General features: G+C 29.6%; 1 protein-coding gene across 1 annotated transcript; it reads left to right on the forward strand.

Moving 5' to 3' along the window:
* Positions 1-1,025: 1,025 nt before the first annotated feature.
* Positions 1,026-19,479, forward strand: LOC125068980. The gene is made up of 2 exons (XM_047678385.1): positions 1,026-1,115; positions 17,174-19,479. The coding sequence occupies exons 1-2, from the start codon at positions 1,026-1,028 to the stop codon at positions 19,436-19,438; spliced, it is 2,355 nt and encodes a 784-aa protein (XP_047534341.1). The 3' UTR covers positions 19,439-19,479.
* Positions 19,480-21,717: the final 2,238 nt, after the last annotated feature.

The following is a 21,717-nucleotide window of genomic DNA, read 5'->3' on the forward strand; positions in this document are numbered from 1 at the left end:
CGCATTTATGGATTAGAATGGTTACTTGGCGCTAGAGCTTTGTGGCAGACCGTCTGGGTGCCACTAACTTATTAGATATTCTGCCACTGAACAGTCATTAGTATTCTTGTGTTACGGTTTGAAAGGTGAGTAAACCGGTGTAACAGGCACAAGGGACATAACATCTTAGCTTCCAAGGTTGGTGCATAAGCGATGTAAGAATTGTTTTATATTATTTAATGCGCTATTGTCTATGGTCGTTGGTCATCAGTTACATTCAGATGGCCGATGCCCGTCCCCCTAGTAATAAATTATAAAAAAAATCGCATGCTGGACAAACTAACGTTGGATATAGTGAATTACATACATTTATATTTAATGATATATATGGAACATCATAATCGGTAAAAATTATATTCAGTAGTAGAATAACAGATCTTGAATCGTTATGCAATGTTACCTCAGCATTAATATCATGAACACGGTAGATAAGTGTTCAGCTCTACAAAAGACAAATTAACCATTCAATCGGTAATAAATTTTTAAGTTGTTATTTATTAGCTGTTGATATCATATTATATTAAAAACCCGAAATTAAATGTATTCGAAGCATAATTAATATTTGTAAAATTATATTTGTAATGATAAGATTTGTAAAATATATTGAGCCGTGAATTTGATGTTTATAAATAAATTAAACATTATATTTTAGTCAGATTCTGTAATATCTTATAGAGTGCTATTACACTCATGACTGAGTCAATCAAAGTAACGGTATTTAAAATAATACTTCGGAAATATATATATTAAAAAATATATTTTTTCTCTTAAATATCAAAATGAATAAATTTGTTTGTCTCTATTCAGTTTTGTTTTTGTGTTTATTATATTTTGTTTGTATAAACTGTATTATTTTCATTAATAAGACAGTCTTGTCTCTCGTGTAAAAAAACTCATATTGTGATTAGATCACGTGATCTCATAAATAATTCAAAGACACAAGTCTTCGGTTATTACACCCGAATTCATGCATTAGATAGTAGAAGATGCCTCATCTTGAAGAAGAAAGTGAAAATATACATGATACAAGCGTGTCAATACACGCACGTTGCGTTATTGATCTAATTAGAATGGCTGTACGTATAAATTGAGTTGTTATTAGTTTTTGTATTTTTTATAACCTTTTGAGTATATATAATAAATATTACGCTTTAATTTTAACCGATGCTTCTGAATTCAATCCCACACAATCGTAACTAAAATTGCATATTATCAATGTGTGCTTATATTTCATCTCTTAATCGGTGGTGAAAAAAAAACATTGTATAAAAGCTTGCATGTAAGGGATACGAAATTAAATAAATAAATATATTAATATTGGACAACATCACATACATTACTCTGATCCCAATGTAAGTATCTAAAGCACTTGTATTATGGAAAATCAGAAGTAACGACGGTACCACATACACCCAGACCCAAAACAACATAGAAAACTAATGAACTTTTTCTACATCGACTCGGCCGGGAATCGAACCCGGGACCTCGGAGTGACGTACCCAAGAAAACCGGAGTACACGCTACCCGACCACGGAGGTTGTCAATTGTATGTGTATCCAACCCGCAATGTACAGGAAAGGAGACCTTAGGCCAGCAATGGGGTATTTTCAAGTTGTTATTTTCAACATCTATAATTAATTACTTAATTAACATCTATTATTAATTTATTATATAAATATAGTTATTTTATGAAAAAACTTTACACGCATTCGTAAGCATAAATCTGATATGATGCAAACATTTTCCAATCGGGATGTAAATTAATGAATATATCGAAGTTATAAGTATACGTAATGATCAATGTTGAATAATGTTACATTTAACGAATCATTCTGTTGTTCACGTAATCTTTAAATCTTACTGTATAGTGATGAGATATTATGAAGCATAATTTGTAAAATGGAAAGCAAAACGTTCTATCGCACTGAAATGAGTATACAAAATATGACCTTTTCACTCTGATTTAAATAAATGAATGCAATAAATCTTTTAATGTTAGTCTCATAATTTATCCTTACTTACAATATACTAATTGCTTTTATAATTATATATTTAAGCATTGATTTATAAGAAATAATTTTATGATCATCAAATATTTACTAATGTTATAAATGTAACTTTGTCAATTACGCTGTAATGCTTTCTTGTCTTTATTAGCCACTGAACCGAATTTGATGTAATTTGGTATGATGTTGGCTTGAAACTCAAAGACATAAGCAATCAGGGACTTTTATTTACCAAAAAAAATAATATGCGCGTAAAGTCGAGGGCGAAAAAACGTTTATTATAAATAATATCAATAGATATTATATTAATATTTTGTTGTGAAAAGTCTTAGTCGTATATTAATTGGTTACAACGTAGTGATTTATATTAATTTACGTATTGTTTTGTATATTTTTTTTTTTACGTATTACCATTAAATACATGTGATTATATACGATAACAATAAACACTTCGTGCCGCCTAACACCATAACTTCATTCACAAAAAAATATGGTATTAAAAATTAATAAAGAGTTATTAAACTTTATTAAGTTAAGTTAAAAATTTGAAAATATTACATTTGTAATTATTACGCAAGCTAGTTTTAAGGTCGTACAAACTTCAAGATTAACGAGTTACCGCAATTGCGAATACAAACTATGAATAAAATTTGAAATATAGGTTTGACTTTAAATCCATTACAGCTATCAAGATGAGCCGAATTATGCTAATTTTATAACTACGCTAAATAAATCAAGGTGTGACTGGTGAAGCGTTGACTTCGTAACGTAATATAGTATGTGTAAGAAAATATGTAAGTATGATAAATGTTCTGAATTAAGCAATATACTTGTATGACATTATGTATGAGAAAACTAATTTAGGAAAAACTTTGCTATCAATCAAGTTTGAAATAGCTTTACATTTACAAGTATAGGCTAATTAAAAGATTAAAAGCGAGATGATGCTGCCTAAGTCTATTAATTTTTATTTTTTAATTTATGCTCTGTGTAAATATTACGCTATAAAAAAGGAGATAGAGCTTATTCTGTAATATAACGTTAACGCAAAAAAACAAGTTATAATTACCCTTACGAAACAATGCCTTCACGCCATTACATTAGAAAAATGTACCACAACTTAACACACATTCGACGATTATTGAGCCAAGAAAAGAGAGTACTTAGACAGATATGGTACGATATTATTACGATATGTTTTTGATATAATAAGCTCTGGTCAAGACTGACGATAGGACAAAATCAAGATACTGTACATACATACACAATGGACTTTTAATAAAATTTCATTACAAAGAGGTTACTTTTATATAAAAAAAAACTATTTATACCTACAAAATTGTTCGATACATCCGTAATATTAAATTCGGGCATTTGTTGACGTATTAAATTATTAAAAAATCATTTTGTGGTGAGACTATTGTTGACACTTTCATTTTTTAATAGTATATATAGGCGGAAATTGGGCCAACTGATGATAAGTGGTTACCGCCGCCCATAGACATTAGCGCTGTAAGATATATTAACTATTCCTTACATCGCCTTATGTCACACACAATTACAGGCACAAGAGATTGTGCCTGTAATTTTACACGTTAAAGTTGCACAGGCTCACTCATCCGTCAAACAGGAACACAATAATACTAAGTTATACTGCTTTGTGTTAAAATATATAATGAGTGGTACCTACCCAGCCAGGCTTCAACAAAACCCTATCACCAAGTAGACTTTTTTGTTTGTGTTTAAGTATCATACAATATAGCTACAAATGTATCAGAATTATTCAAAATTGAGTAGATACTATTTTTGATAATTATATAATCATTTCATATTGACTTTGATTATTAAAACACGTTACGTTATAATTATACAGTTAAGCGTTATGTAGTGTTTTGCTTTCGCTTAGAGCCTATTAGTTTTTTTTTATATTGCGTGTATATTCGTAAGCATATATTGTTTCATAATGTAGCTTATACTGTTATAATAAGGATATATCATTCTATATTTTTTAAATAGTACTATTGCTTACTTTCGAGACTAATATTTTCTATATTCCCCAGCAATAAAATGTTACTCTTATGTTAAAACATGAATTGCTTGATCAAAGTCAGGATCTAATCAGCTACTGTCAAAGTCTGCATCCCGATAAGCCTTGAAGTAGAAACTCATATATTTACATTTATCACATTAGATAATTTAAACAGAATTTAAAATTATTTTATTTTATTTTTATAAGATACTACATGAACATAATTTAAATTGATATTGTTTAATAATACAATTTTGTAAAATAAATTCTAGTCCAAATTGCTATTTTTTTTTATTTTACCAATTCATAATTTCTACATAATCTGAATTTCTAATTTCGTAATATTAAAAGAATATAAAAAAAGAAATCTCTGTATTTAATGAGATTGTTTTACCGTTACACTGTTTTTTTAAACGTTTTGTAACATATTTTTTGTTGCATTTACTTGGGAATAGAAGTTACTAAATCATATAAGACGATAACAATAGCAGTAAAGATTACTAAAAAATTTTAAGCCTTCATTAACGTTAGGTATTTCCAAATTTGTTATAGACTGCAACTTCGTTCGCAATATCATTAATTAGTATTCGTTTAAATAGTGCTTTTGCTCCAAACTGAATATTTCGGCCATAGCTATTACAATAGACCGTAAGCCAAAAATTATGATAATTTGGTTGTAAGTCGCAAAAAATATTTGGTACTATGCTTATGATGATGTTAGTAATAAAATAAGTGGGTAATCAGTAATATTTATATACTACTTTTTTGATTGGAATATAACAGTATAGTACAATACCCAATGTTTTAGGTAAGTTAAATATTTGGGTATGTTATTAACAATAATAAAAATGTTATGAAAGGTGCGGCTGGCAGTAAACATCGGCTTCGGTTGAAGGTAAAGCCTAAAGAAAGAATTAAGGACCTCAATTACTTTGAAATTATTTGTACGCTGCAGTAAAATAATTTCAAAGTAACTGTCCATACAATATTGTCCTCAAAAAAAAATAAAAAATATCCTTAAATAATTTGAAGACCCACCGTTTGCGAGATATTTGCAGAAAGTGATGTATGATTGTGGACAATGTTCATGTTATCAAATTTAAAAATCGATCGTTAGGAAGATTTAATTTGTGTGATCTATTTTTCTGGAAATAAAAAAATATTTATATATAAAATTTTTATTGCACCAAAGATTTAGTAGTATTTTTTCTCAAACATTTTTTTTTTTTGTTAAGAATAACATTGGACCTAATTGTGATAATAGGGTTATACTTAAAACTTGCTCGATTTCTACCAACCTTTGGTTACGATACGCGCGTACTACTCTCTAAGCCATATCAATTTCACTGGCATTTCGACTCACAGATTGATTGCGTTTAGTTTATTTGAAAAAGTTACTTAAATATTTCGTATTTCAATAGACGTGGGAAATATTCGACCGTCAAACCTATCAGGTTATATTTCCTCATGTAAGTGTTTATGACATCTGTATACTTGTTTCACCGACAACAGGATTAATGAAGTGGACATCGATTACATAATATTGCAAAATTATTTTCTACCGGATATTATTAAAAACGGAAGTTTTCGCCGCTTACGTATTGATTAATTTTGAATAAGTTTAAACACTTTTTAATGAATGTATAATAATCGTGTTACGTTTTTATATATGAAATTGGGTCAATGTTATTTCGTATTCGTCTTATACGCCTACTAGAACATTTGATTATTCAATACTGACTATAATTACAGTCGGAATGGACAATTGTAATCACGTTAGATCATATTGGATTATAACCATACAGTTTTTAAATGTATTAATTAATCTCTAAAGTAAGCAGGCCCTTGTAAAGATGGATTTATTATATTTGCAAAAAAATAAGGAGTACTTTAATGAAGAACTCTTATATAAAGTTGTGCATTCATTTTAGTATCGGGTTCGGTAATTTTGATTATGTTATTTAAATTCATACTAAGCTTAAGTGGTTTCTCATTGATTACCGCATCTGTCATATCTTATGACTTTTCTGCATTTAATAATTCCTTGTCACCTAACTTCCAGAACATTTTTTCTTGCCAACCTTCATTACTCCGACCCGTCTTATCGTTTCAATACAATTATTTTCAACTTAACTCTTTTTCTTATTTATGCATCGACTATGAGGTGAAAGAAATCAATAAATTCGACACATCTTATCGTTTCAATCCAATTATTTTCAACTTCAACTCTTTATCGTTTGTGCTTCTGCAATGAGGTTAAAGACCCAATACATGTTGAATCAATTTCTTTATGAATTCTCATACATTTATGTCTTTTTTCTGTATGAGTGTAGAAGTATTTTTTTGAAATAAGCATGTCCTTTATACTTGGTATAACCAAGTATAAAGGACATGCTTATTATAGTTTCTTTCAGCTCTTCATTTAGTTTCACCAGCTATTGAACATTAGACCATTTTATATATTTTTAATGTTTATTTGACTTATATCAACCGAATATGTAAGCATAGTTGTTTAAACTATTTCATAAGCAAGATATGTAGTATGTGTGACGTGACCTATAAATCAATTAAAGTTACGTATTCTAATGATATCATTTTTCGCAACACGATTAATGAAAGAGAATTAGCTATTGCGGTCAAGTTATTGAGAGTGATGATACTCTATCAATCAGCTACTCTAACATTGTTCAGTTCTAATTCGCTTTAGATGTATGATGATTCTTTTTGTTATAGAAATAGTAGTAGTATTCACACGATTATAATTGTTCTTTCTGAGTAGGTACTTCTTCAAAGGTTTTGGTTTGTTTATAGAACGGAGCTATATTTGTCTCTGTATAGAAAACTGTTTATTATCACGGCTTTGATAAATTAATTCAAAGCATTTTTTCTCAAAAAAATGTAACGATTAAAGTCGTTTTAATGCTTTTATTTTTTTTAAACAAAGTCATGCAAGTGTCAACAAAGACGTCGAAAGTCAATTACCATACAACATATAATATACGATACATTATTTGAATTTTTATTACATTATATGTATACATTTTATAGTTGGAATTTTATAATGTCTGTTTAGTGTAGAGATCAGATCTTAGTAGGTAATAAATAAATTAAGCAAGTGTCGCCGACTCACAATTTTTTTTACACGTGATAAACGTTTTTTTAATGAGTTATTTCACCATAGATGAAAATTTATAATAAGTAAATCTGCATTTAATTAAGAGATGTTTTACCTGTTTTATATTCAGTACCTTTGCTTATAATGTAGTTAAATAAAAATGTAAGTTGTTTCATTAAACTTTAACCGTGAAAATACGAGTTAAACCTAAGCACATATAAAAGGCATAGAATAAAAAACCTAGTTATTATAATAAGTGAAAGTATTATTCATGAAAACAATTAACAGATGAATAATAAGTTTGTAATCTTAAAATAGTATTACTTCATCTAATTAATTTAAAAATAAACGATTACATAACACTAATTTAGTTACAAGAAACTGTCTCTTTTCTCTACTATAATAATGTAATCACTTCGGCTTGAAACAAAAGTTCCCATCTTTGTTTTAAAAGTAATGGTAAGTGCATATTCTAGTTAGAAAAATATTACTTTCATAGCGACGATTTAGTTGATCTAGTTTGCACTGAAAATGTTCGTTAATATGACGTCATTAAATATTTTTTATATAAGATTAACTCGTAATTTCAATGTTAAAAAGTTTGATAAAAATAAGTGTTTTTAAAGTGAAATTTCTTATTCCGTGATTGTAGACCAAATTTGTAAAATTATAATTTCGAACTTTGAATGCAAATTTACTGTAAATTTCAAGAAGTTTAGATGAGGAAAAGAGAAGTCTTACTTCTGTCACGTATAGGTGTACTGAATTGCATGCGCCTCAATCTTCCTTTATTATTATCTGTGTAAATGTTTTCTAAATCGTCACGATAAAGTCATTTGATATATTAATAATGAACATATATTACTTTTAGTTTAAAAAATATGTATGTACTTTTGCTAATTATTTTCTAATTATATATTACGTAGGTACATTGCAAGTTCTAAGATTAAAATACGTATAAAGACAGCACAATCCATTGTTTAAATTTTTTAATTAAATACAACCATTCTTAAATACTGACATTAGTAATTAAGTGTTTTACGAAAGTATAAATTGCGGGGTTCCGTCAAGTAAAAAAATAATATAAATATGGTCATTTTTTTAATGGTTTTTCTACTAAACAAAATATTTTATTCTTGAGAAAAACCATTTTTTAGCTTCATTTTATGTTGTTCATTTTATTTTATATATATTTTAACTAAATAACTTGTTAATTGTTGAATTTATACGAGTATGTGCGTTGGCTTTTATGTTGCTTGAATAGCGGGACCGTTTACGTGACGTAGATTGACTGATCGAAACGCATCCTTATTCTAGTCCAACTTTTTTTTTCGACCTGCACTTCGTACCTTCGTTTTAGTTTCTACTTAATTTGAATTAAGATTTCCTAACGAATATCAGTAGGTATATGACAATTTTTGTTTCCGTCATAACTCAATTTGTTGTGATGATGATTTTTATTTTAAATAGTTTGTTAAATGGCGATTCAAAAGTGCTTGTAAAAGGCTACTTGAATAAAGTTTATTTTGATTTGATTTATGTCAGAACCACCTGCGTAAAATATTTTTACCCTCCTTATTTTATAATTCTCATAATGCGAAGGGCCTGTAAATATGATACGAGCAATAATAGCTAAGTCATAGGACACCGGCTACAATTGCTTTGCTGTATTTAACGCTGAAGAAACCCCAAACTACTTATAACCGGTGATTGTTTCACAAAAAGCCCTAAAAACGATTGGCCCAATACGAGTTTTAATCCCAGAATCTCAAGAAGAAGAAGCCTTTTGAGGTCTGCCTTATAAACCAATCACTAGAATAAAAATACAGTTTTTGTTTTTATTAAGTGTAGGAAGAGAATCGGGTATATGGGCTACCAGCTCCTTGTTAAGGCTAACAAGCGTCCAAGTGTGCAGTGTTTTCTTCCCTCCAGAAAAAGAAGGTTTTTAGAGATCTTCTGGAACCTTGGCCTCACAGATGGTCAAAGACTTGACTATATAGGCGAGGCACACCCCAACGCGCGGCATTTTTTGTACGTGGGTTACTTGTAAGTACCCCCTGAACCCTGTGTTAGGATGGGCCTGATTAAAAGCATCGATGAGCAGATTTGTTGGGCAGAAGAAATTCTAATTGGGCCAATTGAATGAATGCACCTCAAGAAGTGATCACAAAGATTTGTTTTAGTTTTTAAACATCAGTAATCAAAGAAATTTAATGCCTTTGCCTTTCGTCAAGTGTAAAAAATAATGTCTTCCTGGACATATGATGCGTCAGATATTACACAGGTTAGATAAGTTTAAAGGTGATAGGAACTAATAAGTGCTTTGCTTATAGCAGAAAGGGAAAACGTATGATAAATTCACTATTTCTTGCGAAAATTCAATACATTATTTTTACATTACGATGTCGCTATATAACTATTTATTACTCAACTTAAAGTGCGATTTATATCATTAATGTATAAAAAACAGTTGATACTAGCTCGTTCCTGTCTTTGTCTTAATGTTGTTGAAAATCATTATTTTTCATAAACTCATTACGAAACTTTCCGGCTATGCTTACTAATAATAGTGATGGATTGCTTAAATTGTTTTGTTTTTTTTTTTCGTTGTCAATCTTTTGAAAATAAAGCAATCAGTGTAAGTTATGTCTAGGAAATTAGTTGAAATAAATGTTGTAAACAGTTGCTTCAACTCTACTTATATGCAAATAACTTGAAAGCGCCACTGGTCGCGCACTATGGCCCATACAACAAATAACGGTGCTCATTTTTTGTGAACCCAAAAAAAATATTACATTTTATTTTGTAATTAAATAATTTGCTTAATAAATATTTTAAACCAAAATATTAGAGTGAACATTGATTATATGAACTTTTTTGTTATTCAATTATATTAAAATTACTTTACGGTACAGATACCTCGATTTCGTGCAAACAAAATTAATAATATTTTGTGAATTTGATACACGTCTTATTTTTTAAAAAATAACGTAAAAAATCCGTAGAAGGATCTGTTTATTTACGAGTTCCAATATTTCTTCTATACCTTTTTTATGTAAGTTGGTTAAAGTCACAGGATATATTCAAGTGAAAGTGTGCAATCAAGTTTATCGCACGCACCATAGTTGCCGTGTGCTTTCGGACAAGCAGAGTCTCAGCGCATCTCGAACTCTTCCGAGGTATATAAGAACGTAACATAGTGATTCACAGACCCATTGCTTTGCACGTACTCGACCACTGGAACACGATAACAGGTACGATTGACCAAATGCTTAAAAAAGCTCATACGATATTGACATCTAACGATATGTAATAAGTCATAGTCTGGCTTGTATGCTTTAAGCTATCTAGCTAGTATCTTGTTTGGTCTCAATTTAAAGTGCAGATTAGTGTTGTGTTGTGAGGTGTAGTGCTGTGATTGATAAGGATTTTTTTTTTCTTTTGACAGAAAGTGGAGCGGCGTTATATTTTGCAGTTTGAAAATGCGGTGGTTTTCAGTGGTAAATATTTTTTATTGTATATTTATGTGTAATAAGTTGAAAGATAATTTATTCATATTTTAAAGCATTGAATAATATCGGATTGATTAACAATGTGTAGTTTTTGTGTTATAGTTGAATGAAATTAAATTATTATTTTATGGTTGTCGTGGAATTGATTATTTATCAGGGTTCGGTTAATTTGCATGGTACGAATATTTTTTTCTACTACAATTTTGAAAAAAAGTACGAGAAAATTAGTTGACAAATTAAACAGGAAAAGTGGAAACGTTTTGTCTTGCCAATTTATATATAGATAATAGATTAAATATGAAAAATTAATAATGAGATATTCCAATTTCATTGCAGTTCGTAAAAGCAAAGACCTTTCTAAGCAGTAATATATATGCCATAACAATATTTCGTTTAATCAAATTAAATAATTGCTAACATGACCACTATTACAAGTCATTCCTCGATTCTCAGAGTCGAAATGGCACAGTAGTTAAAATACGTGAATTTTAATCTGAAGCTTCCTTGCTTAACGATGAGAGATTCCATCAATTGGCATTGGAGAAGCGTGGTAATAAAATTTTAAATACTTCTCCTACGCTGGAGAAAAGACATTAGCTCAGTGTGACCTTTGTAGGCTGTCAATATCACTTGATTCTCTTGAGATTTTGCTGGTCTAGTACATATCGTCACTGGAGAAGAAGATACGCTAAGCTCTTCTACCTTTGACTTTGTTGATATTGCGTTGGGTTAAAAATTGAACTAGATATATTTATGGGATCAAGTAATTTTTAATAGTTCAAAAGCGATATTACCTGTACGTAACTTAACCTAACCTAACAAAGCAATTTGATCCAAATAACATTTATGATATATGCTAAAAAGTATTATGTCAATAGTTTTGATTAATCCAGATAATTCTCCAGACATGCCAATTTACTATACAAATTTATATAACATCCTGTTATAATTTTTCAAAACGTCTCTAGAAAAGCGACGGCAAATTGATATTTTATAATGTCTAAATAGGCATATATTTTTTTTAATAACATTGCTTTCTAATTTCTTTTATATTCTACTCGTATGCGTTTTTCTACTAGTTAGCTTATAAATGTTAAGTGTAGTTTACTGGGCAGTAGGGCTTTATGCCATCATATATTCTACCGCCAAACAGCAAAACACATACTTAGTACTATTGTGATCTGGTTTGAAATGTGAGTGAGCCAGTATACCTACAGGCCAAATGGCGCATTGGCATTCTAAGGAATGTTTAAAATTTTATCTGCGCTGGTCACCAGAAGTTGGGCCATTTTTTTGTCCGTTTACTTATAAATAAATTTTCTACTTATCAAAAACAAAAAATATTAATTCGATTTAATTTAATTTATATGAAAGTATTGTTGCTTTGTGAAATTATCAGAATTACATCATTGGCCATATAAAATTTGGAATTTGAAACGAGAGGCGCTATTCTTCGAATATTTTTGTTTGAATAAAACATAAAATCATACGGTATAATACTTTCTATTTGCCAAACTAAAAGGTTACCCAAGAAAAGAGAAATTATAAAAAGTTTCAAAAATACAAATTTAAGTTTTTTTATTTTTTATATTGTGAATCAATGTTCGATCCGACCTTATTTTGGATTATTAAAAAAAAGTTTGTTATTATAAAAAATATTTTTTATAATTTCATAATTTTACAACCTCTGTTATTATAGTCTATTAACCTCAAGTAGTTATTATGAGGTTTCGATGTAAGTACAGTGACTTCATCGTTGGTCTAGTGGCAAGTTTAAAAGCTAATCTAAAATGTTACGTTGTTTCCTGTCTTGGTTAAGTTAGCAGTGAACACTTTCGGGCTTCGAAAAGCAGGAAAAGCTCTCTCGTCGTGTTGGATCTCATTCTATCGGATTATGAGTGTGATGGAATAGTTTTGAGTTTGTTCATACGCTGTTTAGTGGTTTTTGTTAATTGAGATTCTCGTTGCGATCGATATAATAAAATAAAAATTATATTTTTGCATCTAAAGCATCTGTACTGTAACGATTAATAATATATTTAAAATAAATTTGTGAAATTACTATCTAGATTATAGTCAAACACATTAATAATACATCATTTTTTATTTTGTATATAAACATCTAACAAGAAAAGAGTTTTAAGTGGACATGTACTGTTTAACAACAAATAATACGAAAAGAAGAAGTTAAGCAATCAATCATTATAATAATAAACCATTTTATTTACTCTTTACTTTGTTACATATTGTGTGTTGCGCCTTATAAGCTCGTTTCGCAGAAAATCTTAAAAAAATAAAAGATAATTTATCAAATACTTCATACTTACTCTTCAAGTACAAATAAAAAAAAAAAAATAGAAATAACTATGCAAAGTACTAATGTACTAAGTAAGAATTTGTTAAAAAATGTACACGGATTATGCGCAATTAAATTTAATTGTATACTATATTTTAGTAGGTAATTAAATTATATTTTAATGTATATTATAGTCACACAATATAATGTAAAATACTTTTTTCTTAATAAAATCATTAAAAGCACATTTTTTAAATACTTTGTCTGTAGTATTGCATATAAAAGAACGATAATACATCGTTACTAAAACTTGTGTTGGACAGTTTGGCGTCCTGTAACCTAATAACGATATATTTCGTTTAATTTTATTTGTTTTGATAACAAAAGATATAGCGGTATGTTAACAGTTATTTGGCAAATGATCGAGAACGTACGTGTTGTTGCCTAGATTTTAGTATGCACTGTAATACCTAACTCTCTTTTGCAATGTACCCATTCTTTTATCTATACTCGTTATTATGAACACACTTTCCCGTTGCATTCATAGAAATACATAATGATGTTTAATATTCTTGTTCTCACTTAAGCTTAACATTTTTAATTGACTTAATTGCTAAATATTTTAGACATTTCGATATCTAAACGAAACTGTAATTAAAATATCTTGTTTTTCTTACGAGATTAATAACAATTACAATCTAGCAATAGTTGCCTAAAAAAATATATATATATAAAACTAAAAATTGTTTATCACTAAGAAAAAAATATGTAACGTTTTTTTTTTTTTAAATGGGTCTTTACAGGCCGTTTTGATAGTAATATAATATATAAAAAAATCCTAATGCAAATATTTAGATGAAATATTACCATTCGTGTATTTGACCAATTTCTAAAGACTAGCAATTTCTGTCATAATCGTGTAATTGTGCATATATATGAGATATATGTATGTTAATAAATAACGTTAATCGTTCTACCATAAAAATAATTATACGACTCAATCAATCAATCAATCAATTTAAATGTATATTGAATGTTATCACGATATAGAGAGATGTTTGTTTACACGGTTATTGTAACGTTATTATTTTCTGTTTTTAATCTGTTTTTAATAATAAAAAATATATAAATAATGTAGTGAAAATCACTAAATAAAATTTAAAAACTTCTCCAAGGAAGTAAACCATTATGAACACTATTTAAAGTATTTAAAGTCTCTTTATACTCATTTAGATTAATTAATGTACTGGGAATACAATAAAGAAACCTTTTTTAAGACAGAATGCCATATTAAGAATCGCTTTCAAAATATCAAATTTTTATCAAAATTTCAAATTTTACTTAATTTTTTATTTTACTAAACAAAAGTTTTTTTTTTTAAACCCGTATAAAGCTCATTACTTGTTAGTTATAAGCGAGTCAGCCCAGTGCAGAACAAGTGGATTTAATAAAAAATGATCGCTGGTTTAAGCGTCATCGAGCGAATTTTCAAGTAGTCAGCGGAGTACTAAAGTGTAATAAGCTTAAAACCTTCAGCTCCATCATTAGATTAGAGTTACACCTTTGTCAAGCGGGACACTTAGTCACTACTGTAGTGTATTATCGTTTATTAATTGAAATGAATTAGGAAGGAATCAAATTTCTCTATCGTCTCAATTCCATTAACGTTATGCGTTAAAAAAAATTTATACACATCGTAGGTTTATATTATACAACTATTTCATTTAAATTGACGATTCGTAAGATCTTAGATAATAATGCTCGTACGATTTACTACGATTTACCCTACTATTAAAATATACGGTTATTAAAATTTATCGTCGAGCGCTTAATCACGTAAGTAAGTAAGTCACGTGCGACCGGCAAACCCTTTTTTAAAACATATGATTTTGCAATAATTTGTATCGTTCTTGGTTTTTTCTACATTCATTAAAAAAGTTGTTTATTTACTAAACGTAGATGCTTTTCGAATAAATAAGGATAAAGATTAAAATAGATGCTACTATAAAATATTGTTTTTATTGCAAAATTAATAAATAAGGTATAGGTTGACAAGTCATTACACTGATGGTGATTACTTATGCTATCTATTTTCAATTAATACGACTATATTTGTTATTTGACACATTGAACAAGTTCCTCATTTCATAATGTGAAGTTATCGCAAATATGCGAAGCAATCTTCTAACACAAAGTTATGTTAGGCGGTCTTCACTAATGTCATAATCTGACCTGAATCCGGACTAAAAGCACTTTTACAAGTCATCATAATTGCGCACACGTTGTTATAGCTGGGTCATTTATTTATCGAATACATTTCGACTTGTATTTCGTGATGAGTTATATTGTAATTATTATTTGTTTTATTTTCATTCGTTGTAGATGATTGTTAAACAGCTAATCAAATGTTAGTCAAACCACAGATTACCGAATCTTATGGGTAGTTTAATCTCAAAAAGGTTTTACATACGTTTAACTAAATTGTGTGTTCCGAATGTTAATGACTTCATGATATTTTATAATTTACATAACATTATATTAACAACCTTTAAATTTCTCCTCTCAATTTAGCCTCTTCTCCCATTGAGGAAAAGGTTTGGAGCATATTCCACCACGCTGCTCCAATGCAGTTTGGTGGATACACAAGTGGCAGAATTTAATTATAATTATACTATACAAATTCAATTTTTAAATTTAGTATTACAATTGGACAAAACTATAAAATAATAGAAAGCATTTGTTATTTTTAGAGAAACATGCTAGATGATATTTTTATCACCCAGTTTTATTGTTTTCGCTGAATAAAAGCGGGGAGAGTGAGGTCATTGTATCGGCCACAGAATCGTAATTACGAGTCAACAGGAAAATTCTAGTAATCCTGCAAACATTCCACGCGTTTAAATTACTCTTATGTAATAAATACATGAAATTATGAATTCGACGATTAATTTATTACAAGTTATTTTTACTCAAACCGTCAGGATTATAGATTATAGAGCGGAAAATGTTGGTTGATATTTAGCAATCCCATTGGACGCAATTTGACTTTCTCTTTTTATTGTCGATTAAATCCACTATTCTCACTTTCGTCTCGCGTTACTTCAACAACACGTAACGCGCTTCATCTTTGCATGCGTGCAGTCAGATTATGACAATTTGTACGTGTTTCAGCGAAAGCTTGTTAATAATTGTTTGTTTGTAGTTTGGACCATTAATTATTTTTAATTGAACAAAAGTATTTTATAATGTGACTGTGTGTGTATACTGTGACTGTTTTTGTATTTAGACAAAATTAATGTCTGAGCTTGATATTTTATCATTTAAATTTTTGTGTTAATTTTGTAGCTGTAATATGTTAGACGAGGAGTGTTCGTTAGCAGTTACTTTTTTTAAGACGAAATATTTAGTGAAATATATTTAACCAGAAAGTAAAAAAGTATGTTAAGTCACTATTGCCCCCATACTGGCGATGTAGAAAATATTAACGATCCCTTAATTAGCCAACAAGTCAATAACCTTGGAACTAAGATGTGAAGTCCCTTGTGCCGGTAACACTGGTTCACTGTCTCTTCAAACCAAAACACAATTATTGCTATTTGGCGGTTGAATTTGTGATGAAGGCGATACCATGTAAAAGTTAGTATATTATCGCGGAAATATAAAGTTGAGCAACACATTACCGGAACATCAATAATGAATAATGGATCTTTCTTTCCGCTATGTTTACATTAATAATACATAATTAATAAGTTGAACTTGTTGCATCATAGTTGGATTATTCATGGAATAATAGTGAAATTTATATAATTTTTAATTGAGCGATAAATTTATGCGTCGAGGTCATGGAAAGCTAACATGGCGTGTCGGAGGATTTGCAGATGTTTAAGAACATAGTTGTTATGTAAACGTAAAGTATAAACCAAGTTTATTTATGTCTCGTATACTTTATGGCCAACTTATGTATTAACCTAATCATTATTACGAGTCGTTTTCTTTATTACTCGTTTTGTCTATATTATTACGTTGTATTTTGAAAAGTAAAAATTGTCTGTACCAAGCCTCCGATCATATAAGCAATATACAATTTACTGTTTATTTAGTAATGGTAAAATATATTTAGATACTTTAATCAAGAATATGTAAAATATACTTAATGAAAACTTTTCTCGATTACAGGTATGTTTTTGTCTGGCGCTGACAGCAGCTATAGCAGCTCCAGATCCGAAAAAATTCAAAAATGAGTCTAATGTAAAGGATAAAAAGGCTGACGCTCTGACAAATGATGAAAAAAATTTTTTGAGAGAAGTTGAAGAAAAATTTGGCGTAAAATCAGATGTTCCAGTGGAGAGTGAGAAGAAAGAACCGGAAACTAAAGTGGAAGGCAATAATAAAGAAAATTCATCATCACAACAAAAACCACCATTTCCAGCTGTCATTGCAATTGAAATCGTAAATGATACGGATTCAAAATCAAAAGGCAAACGTACTATCGATGCTAATCTTGGTTATGGATATAAGACTAACAATGGCTATAGTTACACTTACTTTGGTAAATCGAATCAAGACAAAGGAAAATTTATGATTTATCCTTATTCACAAGAAGATTTACCAGCAAATCAAAATTCATATGACAGTAAATATAGTTCCTTGTCAAGCTCAAAATACTCATCTTCTTCTACAAATGTTGAAATCCAGCCTTCACAGGCCTATGAATTGGTTCCTTTAAAGGACGAACAAAATTCTTATGAATACAAAAAACCTGCTGTTGAATTTAAGGATAATTACGAGAAGACTTTAGAAACACCTTCAATAGGTTACTCCAGTGGAAAAGCCGCTCAAACATTATACACAACTTACAATGGTCAAGAATTTTCAGGCTTAAGTGGACAATTCCCCACAGTGATGCCTAATTACTTTATTAACCCCACACAACTTCTTAATAATCCTTATTACCAGAATGCTGGTTTGACTCAAGATCATTTGCGTACTCAGAATTCGTACTTAAATCAAAACAAAGGAATTGTACCTGTATTAGTCTTAAGGGTCCCTAGTTCTTACTTGAAAAATCCAACAGCTGAATTGTATCCCGATTTACCAAAAAATTATCCTCTATCGCAACATTTAAATAGCGTAAACCTCCAAGAATTGGTTAATCAATATTTCAAGAAAAATGGATTCTCATCTGCCCCACAGATAATGTCTTATCAAAGCCAATCCATATCAGCGCCTGAGACCAGGCCACAACATTACTCGAGTCCTTATGTCAAACCTACATATACTCAAGCAGATTATTCTGGTATTCAATATTCTGCAGTAAAACCAGTAATGGCAAGATATCCTTTGACTTATACACAGCAAAAATATCTAGTCTCTCAACCCCAATCACTTTACCAAAGTTCAGTCTCACAACAGCATTATCAACGACAACAACAACCTCAACAACAGTATGAATATGAATATCGTTACGTTCCTCAAACAGAAGTTAAAATGCGTTCTTATTATATTCAACCTCAATATCAACAGAATCAACAGTCGGGTTCAAATTCTAACGAATATCAACAGTACGATCAATCAGTATCTCAACAAAAGCCAAATTCAGATGATTCATCAGCAAGTATTGAATATGGAACCCCACAGTATTCTAGCAGCCAACAAGCTGGAGAAGCCTCAGTGGAATATGATACTCAAAATGCTGCACAGGTTCAGCCAGATGTATCTCAATATGTATCTGCAAATTCGGAAAGTAACGGTTATGACCTAACTCAACAAAACGTTGATTATTCAAAACAATCAGGATCCTCCGGATATGATACCGCGTCACTTCCTGCTTATAGTACTTCACCAGAATATTATTCAACACAAACCGGACAGAAGAATTCCGTTTCTATACTCCCATCTAAACTGATACATACTGAACAATACCAAGACAACACTGGTTCTAGCGCACCCCAACAATATGTTTACCAAAATGAAAAAGTTGAAGATTCTAAAACATACGTTCTTTCTGAAAACTATCCCAGCAAAGATCATACAATTGCTACCGTCCTACCTTATTCTTACAATTCAAACTCAAAACCTTCGCAATCAAGTATTCAGACAGTAAGCTACGTTACTCCAATGCCTTCAGCCAAATATCAATCTCAGTTTAACGTTATGGTACCACAGACAGTTTTGAAAAATCCAAACAATGAGAAAGTGTCATATGTTAACTCTCAATCGTTGCATTATTTGCAAGCTGGTCAATACACTGATTCTAATTCTGAAAGTGATTATACTGTAAGTAGTCAATACGTACAACCAATAGCAAGTAAGCCATCATATCCTAGGAATTATCACGCGCACCCAAAAAGAATGGTAAAGACCCCAATGAAGACCGAAGCTTCATCAAGAATACCATCAAGAAAAACAAATGAAAGAAGCGAAAAGAAAAAGTCATCGTAATTTTGTTATCTTCTTAATAAATTATAAAAAAGTATTAATGAATCTACTGTTAACGTTTTGCCAATATTAAGAAATGGATTTAAAGGATGACGAAAGATTATTTAAAAAAAATATGTTTTAACAATACGTTTTATTCGTTTAATTTTACAAAACGGTGTATTAAGTTTATACACAACTGAACATTCGTTTAATTTTAACTTTACACAAAACGATGTATTAAGTCTATACACAACTGAACATTTTAAATTTTTCGCGGTTTAAATTTTCTATTTGTATATTACATTCGTGTTACTTTTCAGTTAGCTCATGAACTGAACAAAGGCAACTTTGTTTAAATTTAAGGCCCAATTATTATAAATAGGGCGAACTCGCGATAGCACGAACATAAAATAATACATATATTGGTTATTTATACACAGTAACTGTGTATGATACGTTCCATTTCTAATATATCCTTGTTATTTACAACTTATATAAAATATAAAAGCTGTTATTGATTGTGTTACCAATAATTTCCCTAACATTTAATTGTTGCCATCATTACCTATTTATTGCTTATAATACTTTCAATTATTTAGAATAAAATCCTATAAAACTGTAATATTTTCTATTATCAGCTAGAATTCGGCTGTTTTTAAGTGCAATATTTTTTTAGATATTTAAGTGAAACATGTTACTATTATGTCCTTGTAATAATTATGTTTGTTAATTTTAGACTCAATTTTGTGTAAACAAATTATGTTGTTGAAATAAATATCTTTAAGCTGACTTTATTATTAATATCCCTGAATTTATTCAATTAAATAAAGCTCATAAATCATGAACATATCTTAGAATTATATAAATTACATATCTTAGAATTAAATTATAAGAGTATATGAAAAAAATAAATGGTTACTTATTTAAATAAATATAACACAACAATCATAAAAATAATCATTAGAATACAATTACACATGTACATTAGTAATTTTTACATATTATCTTTTCAATGATGCTGCTTGGAAATAATAACTCCAAAAATTAAGTTGCCCAAAATGAAAATAATTTAAGACATGATTACTATTTGGAATAACATTTGAAATTAAGGGAAGAATATTCGTAAAACACGCACGTAAACACGTAATTGATACACAACTATGGATAATCTTACTTATTTTATTAATATAAAATTTTATCCGATAAAGTTTACTCTTACTTAGGTTTGTTTGCGGTTAAGCGTAGTCCAGTATTTGTATTTCTATGACTTAAAAAAAACAAAATGGTCTAATATACGCTTAATTAGAAGGAAAAATATTTCGTACGTCCACAATGTAGGGGGCTATCTAAGTGTGCATTTAATGTCAATTTTATTATATGAAGGCTGCCTTCATATAATAAAATTAATGACGAATAAATAATCTAGATTAAAACTAAATAAAATGATATTAATGAATATCTTTCTGTATGAAAACGTTGCGTTGCAACAACATTGTTATATCGTCTTAAATATTATTATTTGTAGTTAGTTCGCCCGTGTTATATAGAATAGATTCTTTGTCCATAAATATATGTGTATTTATCACTGAGTAGTTTCTATTGTAAATCGTAATAAAAGAGAACTTATACGTGCTTATGTTTCGTTTTTTATATCCTCGTTATAGGTTAACGATGACATTCTCCAGGCTTATTTTAGCTGCAGATGTTAGACATAAAAAATCTTCATACCAAATTTAATCAAATTTAGTTTGATTCGGCGGTTCAGGGGTGAATGAGCAACAGACGGAAAGACTTAGTACCAGACATCGAGCTATAATAGTAGGCTACTAATAATAATCGTGCATTCTGAGTTACGGGTATGTAAGGACTACATCTTAACCTTTGGCTACTACTGACTATTTTCTAGATGGCAAAATTCAATATAATTTTGCTCGACGCGAGATATGAACTCGGGGTCTCTGGATCTGCAGCCCTACAAGTATGAGCTAGCTACTTGACCAAATAAAAATATACTGCAGAAGAATAAATTTGTAACATGTTGATATCTTAAGGCCAATATTTCCCTCAATGCAAAGGGCGTTTGAAACAATTGCACTTTGAACTTTGATCTTTGAACTGTAATATAAGTTGCGTCTAATACTCTCATGATATTGCTGTTTCGAAACAATGAAACATTATATAATAATTCCTAAGTTCTTTGAATAATAGAGATAGACTTTCGCCGGATCTATATAAATAATCCTTTGATCTCTCATAACATTATTATGAAGGTTTTCGTTTAGTGATTGACTGATTATTTC

The sequence above is a fragment of the Vanessa atalanta genome, chromosome 14, assembly GCF_905147765.1.
Source record: "Vanessa atalanta chromosome 14, ilVanAtal1.2, whole genome shotgun sequence".
Taxonomy (NCBI): Eukaryota; Metazoa; Arthropoda; class Insecta; order Lepidoptera; family Nymphalidae; genus Vanessa; species Vanessa atalanta.

Excerpts from the sequence above, each read along its gene's own strand:
- LOC125068980 (XM_047678385.1), top strand. The coding sequence starts at position 1,026 with ATGCCTCATCTTGAAGAAGAAAGTGAAAATATACATGATACAAGCGTG. Across the intron at positions 1,116-17,173 it reads TTGATCTAATTAGAATGGCT|GTATGTTTTTGTCTGGCGCT; the intron begins GTACGTATAAAT and ends TCTCGATTACAG.